The sequence below is a fragment of the Nothobranchius furzeri genome, chromosome 11 (assembly GCF_043380555.1).
Source record: "Nothobranchius furzeri strain GRZ-AD chromosome 11, NfurGRZ-RIMD1, whole genome shotgun sequence".
NCBI lineage: Eukaryota > Metazoa > Chordata > Actinopteri > Cyprinodontiformes > Nothobranchiidae > Nothobranchius > Nothobranchius furzeri.
In genome coordinates this window covers 71668514-71682813 of record NC_091751.1, presented here as the reverse complement: position 1 = coordinate 71682813, position 14300 = coordinate 71668514, and the positions used below count along the sequence as shown (strand labels likewise).

The following is a 14300-nucleotide window of genomic DNA, read 5'->3' as shown; positions in this document are numbered from 1 at the left end:
GTCCCTTTTCTTGAAAACCAGCTGCTGCTGCCAAGCGGAGCCGCGAAAGCGCAACACCAATCCCCGGACGGGACAACCCGGGCGTCCCGACCGCCGCGGGTCGCGGTGAGGCTGGAGCTCCAGACCTGTGTGCTTTGGATGATCCTCCCCGGGTCCATGATCCATGTCTGCGATGGCGAAGGCTCTGTTTCCACGGGCCTGGGTGAAGAAGTCCTTCTACTTCCAGGTAGGAGTTGCTGTGGCGGCTGACAGCTGCAGCAGTGCGTGTTGCCTGGGTCGGTCTGAGAATACCCGATGAGAGCTGCTGCTGCAGGGAGGCTCTGACACTGGGGTAAACATCAGGGGCTTCAAGTGGAGGGGCAGGGCCCTTTCTCTGGGCAGGGGGCATTTTAGATGGAGCTCAGGCACACGTGGTGGTGGAAATGTTTCTTCAGCATAAAACTAAATCCAAGCACTTGATCTGTGCTTTGAAACATAATTCAGACTCTCCTGTCATTGGCCCTTCTCACTTGGCTTTTTATGTATTCATCTTTAAAGGCCATCTTTCATTTTAAACACACGTTGAAGTGCTTATATAGTAATATGCCTAAACTTTATATTTTCATTGAATAAATGGAAGATATTTGAAAATAAACGAGTTATTAATGATCCAACTCTGCTTACCTAGCTCATCCGGTTTAAAACGGCTCCTCTAGCTGGAAACTGGAAGTGATGCACACGCAGTGTGTGTGTTTGATTTAACAAGTTCATCTACCGATACTCATACACATGGTAATAAGATAATTAGTAAGGTTTAACATCCACTTCACAGAAGTTTTTACAACATTCTCATTCACACGAAGAGTTAGCCTCTCTGAGGATCAGACTGAAGGAGTGACGTCTGAGGCAATGTTTCGATAAAGCCTTCAAACGTGTCAAATTCTGATTTGCCAAATTTGTAAACAATGATTTGATAAAACAGGAATTACTTCTCGATTAATTGAGTTTCCAGCTGACTTTCGATTTGGCCACATCGGAGGAAAACACATTTTGAAACCATCTTCTCTTTTGTCATCAAGTCAAAGCTTCGCTGCGCGTGATTACAGACACAGCGGCTCTTTTAGGAGCTACTCCACACCTCAGACATCTAACCTGCGGACCTGGTTGCATCTCATGGCCGGTGAAAGCTGATTTCAAAGGAGGCTACGACTCTTTGGGTTCTTGTGGTCTCGACGTCCGGTGGATCACCACTTGGGCCGCCCTTCCTCTGGACCGCCGGGAGCAACACATACAAAGGGTATCGTAGGCTGCACGCTGGCGTCGGATGGTTTTATGAACAAGTCTCTAGTTTACCAAACATACAGCCACATTCTTTTACAACCCAGACTCCACAATCGGTCTCAGATAGTTGAGAAAGGTTTTGCTAAAACATCTAGCTTCCATCCCAGCATTTCACACGTCACATTAAATCACCTCATACCATTACATCACATATCATCGTTTATACTTGTCTTGTGTAATCATTAGTTTAGGGAAATAGAAATAAATTCAGTTTTATAAACTAAACTTGACTCTGTCTGAATTAATATGAAGTGTGTTTATGGTCCCTGAACAAGTAAAACTAGAATGTTCTGATTAAACATTCAAAGATCAATCGGTCTATACTTCATATTTATATGGAATTATCACATCTTATTGATCGTTTGTTACATACGTACCCACTCCTTAACTCATTCACTGCCGGCCGGTTCCTGATCGGTAAAGCCTTCGCTGCCAGCGTTTTTCAGCGTTTTATTGTTTTTTTAAGAGTGACAGAACGTTGCGCGCTAGGAGGATGTCGACACCAAAACAACCAAAACAAAGAGGACACTCACCTCTTACATCAGGAAGAATCCGCGCGTTTCGAGCGTTATCCGTTCTTTCATAATCCGTTGTTGAATTGTGATCGGCAGAAGCTTTTCTGGTTCGCGCCTCACTTTTTTTACAGCAGCGGCCCAAAACGATCTCCTAACACATGGATGTTCTGCTTCCTGGTCACGTGACGTGTGACGCACGCAGATGAAGATCGGCTTTAGAGCTGCGATGTTTGTTCTCACGGTGCAGGAGCTCGTTCAGTGAACAGTTGGATTTAAAATGACGGCTTTTGTCGTCAATGGCAGTGAATGAGTTAACGCTAAAATACCCAACATTTCTAAAGTAAGGTAACTAAGTATTTGTACTTTATAAAGTAACACATTTGGTCCCAACAGCTAACTGGCTTTTCCAGTTAAACAATGATCTGCTGCCAAACTTTAACCAGTCTAACCAGTGATTCGTCATAAATGTCGTCTTTTCTGAATCCCGTTGGGTACAGTCTTATTCAGCTCAGAGGAATGCTGCTGCTTATGCTTTATTATCATCTACTGCGGGAGTTTGTGTTAATCACAATGCTCACATGAACACAGTTTGATCTGTTTTCATAAGAGTGAAAATCTTTTGTTTTTATCTTGACCTAAAATCCGTTTACCTGCTCAAACACAACAACCAGACCACGACTGGGATTAGAGAAATGTTGCTCAGTCCGCTTCTGCCCTGCTGGTTGGGATCCATTTTTACGAGGATTTGGGAGCCGTGTTGGACCTGAATAAGAGGCACCAGCTGCCAAAATACACATGACTTTAGGTTAGTTAGAGATTATGTCAGACGCAGGCAGTTTGTCCTCTCTTTTATACTTTTTGCTCCAGTCTGTTCTAACTGCTCTTCATTTTCCGCTGTAGTTTAATCATACACCCGCTGGAATGGTGACCTCAGACCCCACTGACCTGTGCAAAGGTCCCGAAGTGTTCCAAATTTCTTCATATTTGCTTTCAGATATGCAGATGGGGTATTTTCTAACTGCCCCGACTGCTCTAATGTCTTTCAGCCTTTTGTGTTTTATAATTAACCTTTTGCTGATTTTTAAACTCATTTTAGTTTATGTAAAGATGACCTAGAATCTAAACCAACATTTTCTTGTTGTTGCTGAATAAAGACAGCTTGGGTGGTCAAAAGTAGAATGCCAAAAAGTCAAAGCCATGTGTGACCTACTTTTTATGTAACTTAGAAAGTTGAAAAAGGCAAGAGAAAAACTCGTCATATAGTCTAGTGCAGGGATTCCCAAAGTGTGGTGCGCGCACGCCGCTAGGGGGTGCGCGAGGTGAAAAGTGTAATGGCTGCGGAGCTCAGAGAAGTCTGTCATATGTCACCATTAGCGTAGCCAGAAACTCATTTGTGGGTGGGCCTAAGAAAAAGTAAGTGGGCACAATGAATTTAATTGAAAACAAGTATATTTTTGCCCACGCGCGCGCGCGCGCGCGTGTCCTCCACATGTGCCCTAGCTTCATAATAACAATGCGCCGAGCTTCAGCGCTCTGGCCTGCGCACGCAGATATGTTCCGTATTTGATCATTTTTAACGGTGTAGGAGGAATCTGAAGGTGGCGAGTCATTCTGTCATATTGTAATTAACACCTGTCTCATGCAGGTGTTCTGACGTTGTAAACACTGCGGTCAAGTGAGCCGTCATTATTGTAAACCTCACACACAGAACATTGTGGACGTAACTAAATCAATCAAGAAATGATTCCCATTCAGGCTATTAACAGCGCGCTGAAGATCTGAAGTTCAGAGTGCGTCTGTCAGAGATCAGACGTGTTCCAGCAGAACCACGGCTCACGGGTGCACAAGTGAGCACATCTGGGCTGGGCAGAAGTTATTATACAACGTTGGTTATAGCGCCAATAACGAGACGCAGTGACTGGAGCGGCTCATGGAGCTGTGCCGCGACATCTCTGGATGCTATGAAAGCATTTGACCGCCTTGAGTGGCCTTTCCTTTGGTCTTTGCTCAAGCACATGGGTTTTGGCCCCTCTTACATCACTATGATTAAGGTTCTCTATAAAAGCCCGTCGGCTGCAGTAGTGACTGGTAGGACGTGCTCTTCTACGTTTTCGGTTTCAAGGGGCTCCAGACAAGGATGTCCCTTAAGTCCTTTGCTGTTTGCTTTGTCTATGGAGCCCCTTGCTCAGGTTTTACGATGATCAAATTCTTTTTCACCGATTTCTATTAATAATACCCAACATGGAGTATCTTTATATGCTGATGACCTCCTGTTGTATATTGATAACCCAGTCAGCTGCGTGCATAATATTTTATCTATCTTTAGTAAGTATGGTAAAGTCTCCGGCTTCAAAATCAACTGGCAAAAATCGGCCTTGGTGTGGCTAAGCGGAGCCCCAGATGTTGCTCAGGCTCCCCTTGCGGTTCCAGTGGTGGAACACTTCACTTATCTGGGCATAGAGATTTATCCAACAATCTCAAACATCATAAAATACAACTTTGACAAAACATTAACGAAGGTGATCTTGGATTTGGAGAAATGGGCTAAATTTAAAAATTCACTACGCAGCCGAGTCTCAGTCATTAAAATGAAGATCTTGCCTCGGGTAAACTTCATCAGCTCGATGATCCCACTACCTCCTCCCCGGCAATATTGGGCCAAACTACAAGCGGCTATCACTAAAAATGTGTGGAACGGCAAAAGACCTCGGATTAAGATTCAGACGATGCAGCGTGAAAGGAAAGAAAGTTGATAAAAAAAATTAAAGGGTCTTTAGCTGTATTTTAAAAGGGCCCAGACTCTCAATACTATGTAAGGATAAAGGAGGATCATTCCAAAGTCGGGGTGCAACAGTCGGGAAGGAGCGATCTCCTCGACAGCTGGTGATAGCTGATAGAATAGAACTCAGAATCCTTAAAGGAGCAGTACAGCTGAATGTCATCTGCATGTAGGTGATAAGGGACGTCATGAAAAGAATCAATTATCTGTCCAAGAGGGTGTATGTACAGTAGAAACACCAGTGGACCCAAAACAGAGCCTTGGGGTACCCCACAGAACAGGTCAGTAGAATCTGACATGATTTGGTTTACACAGACACTAACTTAGTGGAGTCATGTTTCTGGACGGCTACTTTTTACTTTTACTTGATTATAAATGTGTTGAAGTACTGCTACACTTACTCAGGTGATATCTTATCTGCAGTAATGAAAAGTCTGAGCTCCATTAGTTTCCTCTGAGGTCGTAGGGATCTACATTGTTGATTTTAGAGTTTGTGAAAATACCGATCTCTAGCCTCCTTCACAAGTTTATCCCTGTAAAGGCTGTGTTCATCCTTGTCCTTTCGACTCTTGTTCTGCATCAACTTCAGCTGCTGCTTCCCCTAGCAACGCAAGTCGTACACCTAAAATGGCCCTGAGGGGGTGTGGTAGACATGCGGGTGACGGGTCTGACAAAGACCGAGTTATTCATCTAGACCATCTGCTGAGAGGAAACTGAGGTTACAATTCCCACAGGAGCACCAGTACCTCTGTGGACCAGAACCTCTAAGGATCTGAACCTCTGAGGACCAGAACAACAAGAATTATGAGGTGTACCTAATAAAGTAGCTGACTGATGCATTTTCTATTAGATCAAAGATTATTAGTTTGAACACAAACCAGGCGAGGTTTACTCGGGTATTCTCAGTCATGTGAGTCCGACACTAATTAGATTTCTTATAACCAACCATGAACCAACAGCTTTGTCTCTACAACTATGATCTGTCCCCAACCGTCCCCTAGCTTCACGAGCTCATTGTTGCTATGGCGTCACGTGCTGTCACCATAGCAACCTCTAATGGAATCAGGGCTGGTTGTCAGTCTTGAATGAAGCTTTTACTGGCGCTGGTGTGGACCTGTAATGTGTTCATGCTGTAATCCAAATGCAAGATGTTGTTTTATCATTTCTCACATTGGGTTTCAGAAGATCATGTTGGACCTTTTGTCTCTGCCGTCCCCGACAGGCTCGGGTCTCCTGTGTGCGGGTGAAGTACCTGTTCCTCACATGGCTGGCGGTGCTGGTGGGCAGCTGGGTGCTTTATGTGCAATACTCAGCCTACACGGAGCTGTGCAGGGGACACGAGTGCAAGAGCGCCATTGTGAGTCGTTGCATGACAACACAACTGCAGTCCAAGTTACTCGAGTATTGTCTTCCCAGTTAGAGTATTATCCTCCTGAGACCCAGACATGTAATGGTGTGATTTAAAAGAGCAATTATAAACGTGAACCAAAACGTTACTCCTGAAAAGAAAAGATGTAACCTTAGTCAGCATCAAGTGTCTCTAAATAATAAACAAAGGTTTACGTTGGAGAGAATAAAACTTGATAGTGCAGCAAGTCCATGTCCCCGTGTGACCCATGGGAACATGGACATGACCCGGCTTCTCAGGAGGAGGGAGCTGAACATCAGATCACCTCACACACAAGCTGCTGATCGTCATCGTCGGTGTGAATTCAGTCCGTTTGCTGGTGTGTTAACACAGATGGGTCTGATTTCATGTTGTTCTTTCCTAAGTGTGATAAATACCGGAGGGGGATCATCGATGGCTCAGCCTGCAGCAGTCTGTGTGACAAAGAAACACTTTACCTGGGCAGGTGTCTGTCCACACTAGCAAACAACCAGGTAGGAGACGGAGCTACGTACTGTTCAGCCTCCTCGTTTGAGGCCTGTGGTCATCACTGGCGTTCTGCTCTTCACCAGGTGTACACGGGAAGCTGGGGAGACTATAGTGGGCTCATCCGCTGTAATCTGGGGGAGGTGGTGCATTATGAGCTGGGGGAGGAACCAGAGCCCCACAGACAGGCCTTCGCATTCGACAAGCCGACCAGAGGCACCTCGGTGGAGAAGTTCAAAGAGATGGTCTTCAATCACCTGAAGGTGGGAAACATTATTCTGGCTGTCAAAGGGTTCAGACCCACTAGACCACGTGTCAGACACAAGGCCCGCGGGCCAGATGTGGCCCGCCAAATCATTTTATGTGGCCCGCAAGAGCTCCAAGTGTCCTAAAATAGGTCTATGCCGCTTCAAAGTGTGCATCGGCTATAAACTACATTTCCCATAATGATTGTGTTCCCAGTGCAGTGGCAGTATTTCTCCACTAGGTCGCGGTGTATCCACATTCGTGTTTAATTAATGCAACAAGAGAAAATAACCATCCACAAATGATCCCAACATGTCCAGGAAGAGAAAGATTGAAGGTGTTTCAACAAAGATGGACATGTTGATGCTTCAAGGAGAAAAACCCAGTATCTTTACAGTCATTAGCGCCCATGCTACTAGCATCAGCGTCTGCAGCAGTACCTCCTCTGTCTCGGACAAACTGAAAACACTCCTCTTACTCAGAAATTAGCCAACTTTGAAGCACAGAAATGGATTTTAGCAGCTCAGTAATCTGCTGCTGACAGAGAAAGCTCACCGACCAACTTCCAGACCGAGACGATTTAGCTCCAGGCAGTCTGACTCTGTAGCTGCTGTAGTTGTTCTCTCTCCTCCCGACACGCTGACCAGCAGCGTGGTCCAGATGTTCTCCATGTTCAGCAGCACTAACCTGTGTGAGCACCTGTTGTCTGTGATGAAGAGGAACAGAACACAGCTCTTCCTGACCTCCGAGCCAACCCCACAGGTGCAGGTGTGTGGCTGTAACAGGTGAGCATCACAGGAAATCAGAGTGGAGCAAACTGAGCTTTAGACTTGACTTAAAAACATTCAAAGACATGACTTGGACTAGTTTTAACTAGGGATGCTAAAGACTGGCTTTTTACCGATGGTGCTGATATAAACTGGGAGATAAAGAGGTCCCCCTCTCATGAGAGAAGAAAAACGAAACATCCATATCTCCTTGTTCCTTTCAGTCGATAAAGCATCCTGCAGCAGCCGAGTCTCTCCTCCCTAAGCGTTTAGATGTTAGTAGGTTATGTATTCTGTATGTTGCAGCCGAGGTGATCATCTTGTCTTCAGATAAGAAAAGCCCGCCTCAGGTGACCGCGGTGAAGTTAGCTTAAAGTTGGACGTTGGATATTCGACAGACATCGGTTTACACGGTCAGCGATGAGTCTTCATGCCGTGCACGGCGGCACAGACAGTGGTAACCTGAGTTCCGAGGACTCGCTAATGGGAACTGTGGTTCGCTTAGGGACTATCAACAAATTTGTAGTCCTTTGTAAACGAGTACAAAAAATTAAAAGCTTCCAGAATAATTTCCTAAATGACTCAAAATTACTTCAGACTTGTGTTACTAAACTACATTTACAAGACACAACAGTTTTAACACATTTCACACAATCTGATCTTTTTTATTAGGATTTTATTCCAAAATTAAGGGACTTTTTTCAATAGATTCTAGGTAAATCTGTCTAAATCCACAAAACCATTTCTCAGTTGTGTTACTTAAACCCTTTTCAGATTGACATTCTGGAATATGTGTGGACAATTCAGTCCAGTTTTTAACCAGAGCTGTGTTTTCAGACACACCACTTTTGTACCGGAACGTGTCCTTTCGGCTGCCTTCACACAGCAGGGAAAAGTTACAGATGTCGGGGGGGGGGGGACATAGTGCGGCGGGCGTACACGCGTCATTTACCCAAACAAAGCCATTCAGTCAAACATGGCAGACGAAGAGATAGAATTCCTCTCACTGATCGGACTTATGTTAAGCATAGTTCTGCACACACAAAGATGCATAAGAGACCTGGATGATGAAGCTCAATGGTTAAAGGAATCACGGAAGCGGTGTGAAGCGCTCCGTCGCTCGTCTAGGAGACGGTACCGTAGGAGGCGAGCTGCCATGGTTCGCCGCATGCTACAGGAGCGAGCTATCTAGGTGCGCACAGCGTCCCCCTCCTCCCTGTCCGGAACTCGACCTCACCAGTCTGAAGCAGCCACCTTGTCCGTAACAAGTCCGGACCTGTTACTAGGGGCTTCGTCCGGTTAAATTACGGAAAAGGTTATCCGGATGTTTGTATTCAGACACAAAGGTCTTACGGACAGAGTCCCGAACATTTCCGTTTTTCATGGCCTGTCTGAAGGGGGCTTAAGCCACACTAATGAGACACAGCAGTTTATAACACCTTTCATACGATCTGATCTTTTTTATTTTTCAAATTCAAAAATACTTTATTAATCCCAGAGGGAAATTAGTTTCAGTACACACAATTCTGAGATCAGACATACATACATACATAGACACATGACAAGAATTGGTGACTGTGGTCATTCGCAACCCGAGTCGCGCTACCCTAATAGATCAAGAGGGTTTATATGAGGATAGAGTCAGGGGGAGGGAAAAAGGCACTTCAGAGTTACCCCCGACAGAGAGGGCAGCTTTGCTATGCAAAAAAACACCTCAGACAGATATGCACACAGACTTCAGACATTACACAACATAAGTGTCCACTAGGTGGGAGGTAGGGTTGGGACTCTCCTCACTTCAATGCGTGCAGCCACATGGAGCAGCGCTCATCACCTCCGTTTGGACAGGGGAGGGAGATAATGAGTTAGAGAGCACAGTGACTCCTAGAGACAGTTCCACAGCCTTCACCGGTCACAGTCCCGCCCAGGCTGGGATAGGGAGAAGTTTCCATAGTGACTGCAGCATTCCACATTTCTGAGGGGGGAGTTTACACTTCAGCCTCACAGGCTCCAAGGGCACCAGATTCAGATAAAATTGTTTTGGGGACAGACAGATAATTTCCTCTCTGCCTTAGTGTTCTGTTGGTCTCTAACCCCTCTAGATCCAATAATGGCGTAATTAATCTATCCCAGTCCGTGCTGATCCATCAACTCGCTCCTTGATGGAATCAAACTTCTGTGCCAGACCCTGAATCTCAGTCAAAGTTCCAAGCTTACGACTCATCTCGACAATTATGAGTTTGTGTATTGACAGCACGATGCATTCCATCCCTGAGCTCCGGGATTGAGCCAATATTCCTCAAAAGCTCATTAATTTTCCGGTAAGCCAGGTAACCGCTCAGGCCAAACAGCAGGAATCCTAAAACCAAAACCACAAATATCCAGACATCTTCAGAATCCTCTACAGACAGTTGAGAGAGGCAGATCAGGTGCCACTGTTTCCAGGAGTCCATGATATACCCAGCTGGCTCTGTCCCAGAGGGGCATCCGGGAGCCCCTTCTCCCGTTCACATCGTTGAAAAAAGTTTGTCAATCGCGTTGAGAGACCAACCGACCAGGTCCATTTTTAATAATTTTCAGTTTCCAGAAAAAATGCAGAAAGCGCCGTGCACACAAGACAGGACAGAGCCTTGGGAGGAGGAGGGAGGGAGAGGAGAAAAAAAGCGTCTGAACTCTCCAAGAGCCGGAAGAAGAATTTTTACTCTTTTTTTATTAGGATTTTTTTCCAAAATTAAGGTATTTTTTTCAATAGCTCCTGGGTAAATTAGTCAAAATACCCAAAACAATTTCTCTATGATGTTACTAAGCCAGACCAATGAGACACAGCAGTTATCATGTTTCACAAGATCTGATCATTTTTATTTTGATTTTATTAATAAAAAAGTAATTTGTCAATAGCTCCTGGGTAAATCAGTCAAAAAACTCGAAACCATTTCTCAATGTTGTTACTAAGCCAAACCAATGAAACACAGCAGTTGTTTTCACAAGCTCTGACCCTTTTATTAGAACTTTTATTAAAAAAATAAGTGATTTATTTATATAGCTCTTAAGCTAATTGCTGTAAATACTCGAAACCATTTTTCAATGCTCAGCAACGCAGCTTCAGGCCATTGCAATTAAAATCTTTGACCTCAATCAAACCTCTCCTCCCGCAAATTCCTAGGTGGTATGCTCTTCTTCCTCCTGTCTTAGAGTGGGGATCTCGTCGATGGTAACCTTTCTCAATCAGAACGTCCCTCGTCACCACCTGGCTTGATATCAATCGCATTGGTACGCAGTCCATTTAATTTCAATTGGCCTCTTGTTTCAGGTGAACCTTCTCATCAGTAAGTGACGAGGTCAAATTCTCTCTAATCTAGTCTTGTGCCATGATGGTTTAAGTTTTAGTATTTCACAAAAACAAACATCACAGCCACCAAGGCTCTGGTCAGCACATTGGGCGAGGTGAGTTTGGGGTCCTTGCAGTTCTTGAGCAGCATCCGGCCTCTGGTGGTCTGTTTAGTGTTCCAGGGCGAGGTCCATGTATTCGTTTGTCTTTCTTTCTAGCTGAAATGGCGATCGCGTATTACCTTTATGTCCTCCAGAAGCGAGGGCCCAACTTATCTTTTGACTTACCTTACCTTACCATACCATACCATCTTTATTTATAAAGCACATTTAAAAACGGCATGGCAGCCGACCAAAGTGCTGTACAGAATAAAAAGTAAAAACACAATATAAAACAAAACACGGTAAACAATAAAATGCACAACAAGGCAGATAATTACAGTCAATAAAAAGACACATAATAAAATAATATAAGTCAGGGATTTAAAAATGCCTGGTCATAAAAGTGAGCCTTCAGCAGCGATTTGAACCGGAGGAGGGATGGTGCCAGCCTCACCGAAAGAGGAAGTGCATTCCATAGTGTCGGAGCAGCGTAGACAAAAGCACGCTGCCCCCGCGTTTTGTATTTCATTAATGGAACACGAAGCAGCAGGCAATCAGCAGACCTCAACGCCCAGTTTGGCACATATCTACTGACAAGATTTAACTGTTGGGACAGAGACAACAATTTGCCTGAAGATGGATGTTTAAGATGTCCCTGCCCAGAGTACATAATCTCACCCAAGATGCCGACGAAGACATGTACAGCGGTCAATTGGCAATCAGGCGGGGTACACCCTGGACAGAGAGCCAGTCCATTGCAGGGCAACACACACACAGGACAAACAATAGAATTTTTCATTACAATTCTTAATAAAAACGATCAGATGGTATGAAAGTTGTTATAAACCGCTGTGTCTCATTGGTCTGGCTTAGTAACACAATTGAGAAATGGTTTTGTGGATTTAGACTGATTTACCTTGGAGCTGTTGAAAAAAATCCCTTAATTTTGGAATAAAATCCTAATAAAAAAGATCAGATTGTGTGAAATGTGTTAAAACTGTTGTGTCTTGTAAATGTAGTTTAGTAACACAAGTCAGAAGTAATTTTGCGTCATTTAGCAAATTATTCTGAAAGCTTTTAATTTTTTTTGTACTCGTTTACGAATCACTACAAATTTGTTGATAGTCCCTAAGCGAACCACCGTTCCCATTAGCGAGTCCTCAGAACTCAGGTTACCGCCGTCTGTGCCGCAGTGCACGCCATAAAGACTCATCGCTGACCGTGTAAACCGATGTCTGTCGAATATCCAACTTCAGGCTAACTTCACCGCGGTCCTCGTTTGCTAGCTACACATAGCTACGTGAGGACACACTTTGATCAGCTCACGCTGTCTCGAGATGTGCTGTTACAAATAAACTGGTTTGGTATATTTTAAATCCTGCTTTCCAAGCGAATCCGAGAACAACGGGCAGCTAACTGGCTCAGCATGGAGGGTTCTATATTGTGGTTTACAGCAGATGGACCTTTTATCTAAGTGCAACAGTCGAACAAGCTGTTGTTGTAGCATGTCTGGAGATCACCTGGCTGCTAGCTGACAATGAGGAGGTTAGTTTATTCAGAGGTGCTCCTGCTGGTCCATCACCATGGCCGCGGTGTCGCCACCGGGAGGAGAAAAGAACAGCAAGATTCATGTTCAACATTGTGACAAAACGAGACTTGACTTGGGACTTGGCCCCGCCTCTGCCACTAGATCTAAGTTCTGACATGTCCTTATCTGTCCGCCAGTCCAAGCTTGGAGAAGATCCCAACCTAGCCAGCCTGGTCAGCCAGATCCTCTCTGTTGCCGACGGTAACCGGGATGGACGGGTGTCCCTACCAGAGGCTCGCTCGACATGGGCCCTGCTGCAGATGGACGAGGTATCTGGACTTTCTACGGTTTTACTAGAAAAGATGTGTTATGCATTTAATAACAGTTTAATCAGGTAGAAGGAAAGATTTGAGAGAAACAGGAAGCGTGGGATGGAGTGTGTCTGAGTCCTGGAGGAAGGGAAGAGTGGGAATAAAACTGGAAAAGTCAGAGATGGATGGATGAAACAGTACTAGCAGGCGGGATCAAATCTGGCCTGAACCCAAGTTGAATTTAGAAAATCCTGAAGCTGTGTGATGACTTGGATCTCCTCTCTGTTGAGGTGTTGCTGGGTCTGCTGCTCCAGGACCGTGGACACACCCCTCGCCTCCTTGGCTACTGCGGGGACCTCTACATGACGGAGCGGGTCCCCTACGGGCCGCTGTACGGCCTCTCGCTGCCATGGCCTCTTGTGTCCTGGGTTCCTGGTGGCTTGCAGCGCGCCATGGACCAGTGGTTCACTCCATCCTGGCCTCGCAAAGCTAAAATCTCCATGGGGCTTCTGGAGCTGGTGGAGGACATCTTCCATGGCACCTACGGGAGCTTCCTGATCTGCGACCTTGCTGCAGCACACTTCGGTTACACCGACCGCCACGAGCTGCGTCTCACCAACACACGAGTGATGGTTCCTGAGGACGAGTTCAGACGCTCCATGCAAGTCCTGAAGTGTGAGACGGATGCTGACTGTGTGTACGGGGTGGACTGCCACACATCCTGTGACTCGACAGCGAGGCGGTGCAGGGTGGAGCCGCTGCAGCCGAACCTGGCAAAGGCGTGCGGTGCTCTGAAGGACTACCTTCTGCGCGGGGCACCTTCAGAGCTGAGAGAAGAGCTGGAGCAGCAGCTGTACTCCTGCATGGCTCTGAGGGGAAACGCTGGACAGATGAACATGGAGCACTCGCTCATCCTGAACAACCTGAAAGCTCTGCTGTGGAGACAGATCTCACACACCAAGGACTCCTGACGATGAGGACGCTGCCCTGTGGAACCATGGCTGCGTCTCCAGGCAGAACCGGTGAAAAGAAGCTGGGAGGGTTCTGGTTGTTGCATCTTTGTACAACTGACTGAATGACTGCATGCTGTGGTCAGCCTGGATCTTCTCCCAGCCACGGTTCTGATTTCAGGTCTTTGACTTGCAGACATTCATCTCCACACCACCGTCTGAAGGTCCCACGTCAGCTGATCCAGGTCTGGAGTCTACTGGATCCCTGCTGGACTAGTCAGGACCACGGCCTTAAACCCTGGCTGAGGTCAAGCGCGTTCGTTCATGTCTGAGTTTCAGACGCAGACCGGAGTCGTTTAAGACCTGTACTTCTACTCTGAAACACCACAAATGTGGCGTCGCACCACCCAGACTCCTGGTGGAGTCTCCTCGTGGTGGCCCGTTTAAGGTGGACTGCTAGAGATGTGAACGACTATTTTATTCTGTATGCTGCTGCTGCACTGATGAATGTGACCTGTAGTGTTCTGTCGTTGCCATGGTGATTGTTGGCTCCCGCTGTAGGGAACCTGCCGGGTGGAAACG

General features: G+C 45.9%; 1 protein-coding gene across 1 annotated transcript; it reads left to right on the top strand.

Moving 5' to 3' along the window:
- Positions 1-4: 4 nt before the first annotated feature.
- On the top strand, positions 5-13963 carry dipk1aa (divergent protein kinase domain 1Aa). Its single transcript, XM_015976067.3, has 6 exons — positions 5-226; positions 5837-5971; positions 6388-6495; positions 6574-6750; positions 12655-12786; positions 13059-13963. Exons 1-6 carry the CDS (start codon positions 164-166, stop codon positions 13737-13739), a joined length of 1296 nt encoding a protein of 431 aa, XP_015831553.1. The 5' UTR covers positions 5-163; the 3' UTR covers positions 13740-13963.
- The last annotated feature ends 337 nt before the right edge of the window (positions 13964-14300 follow it).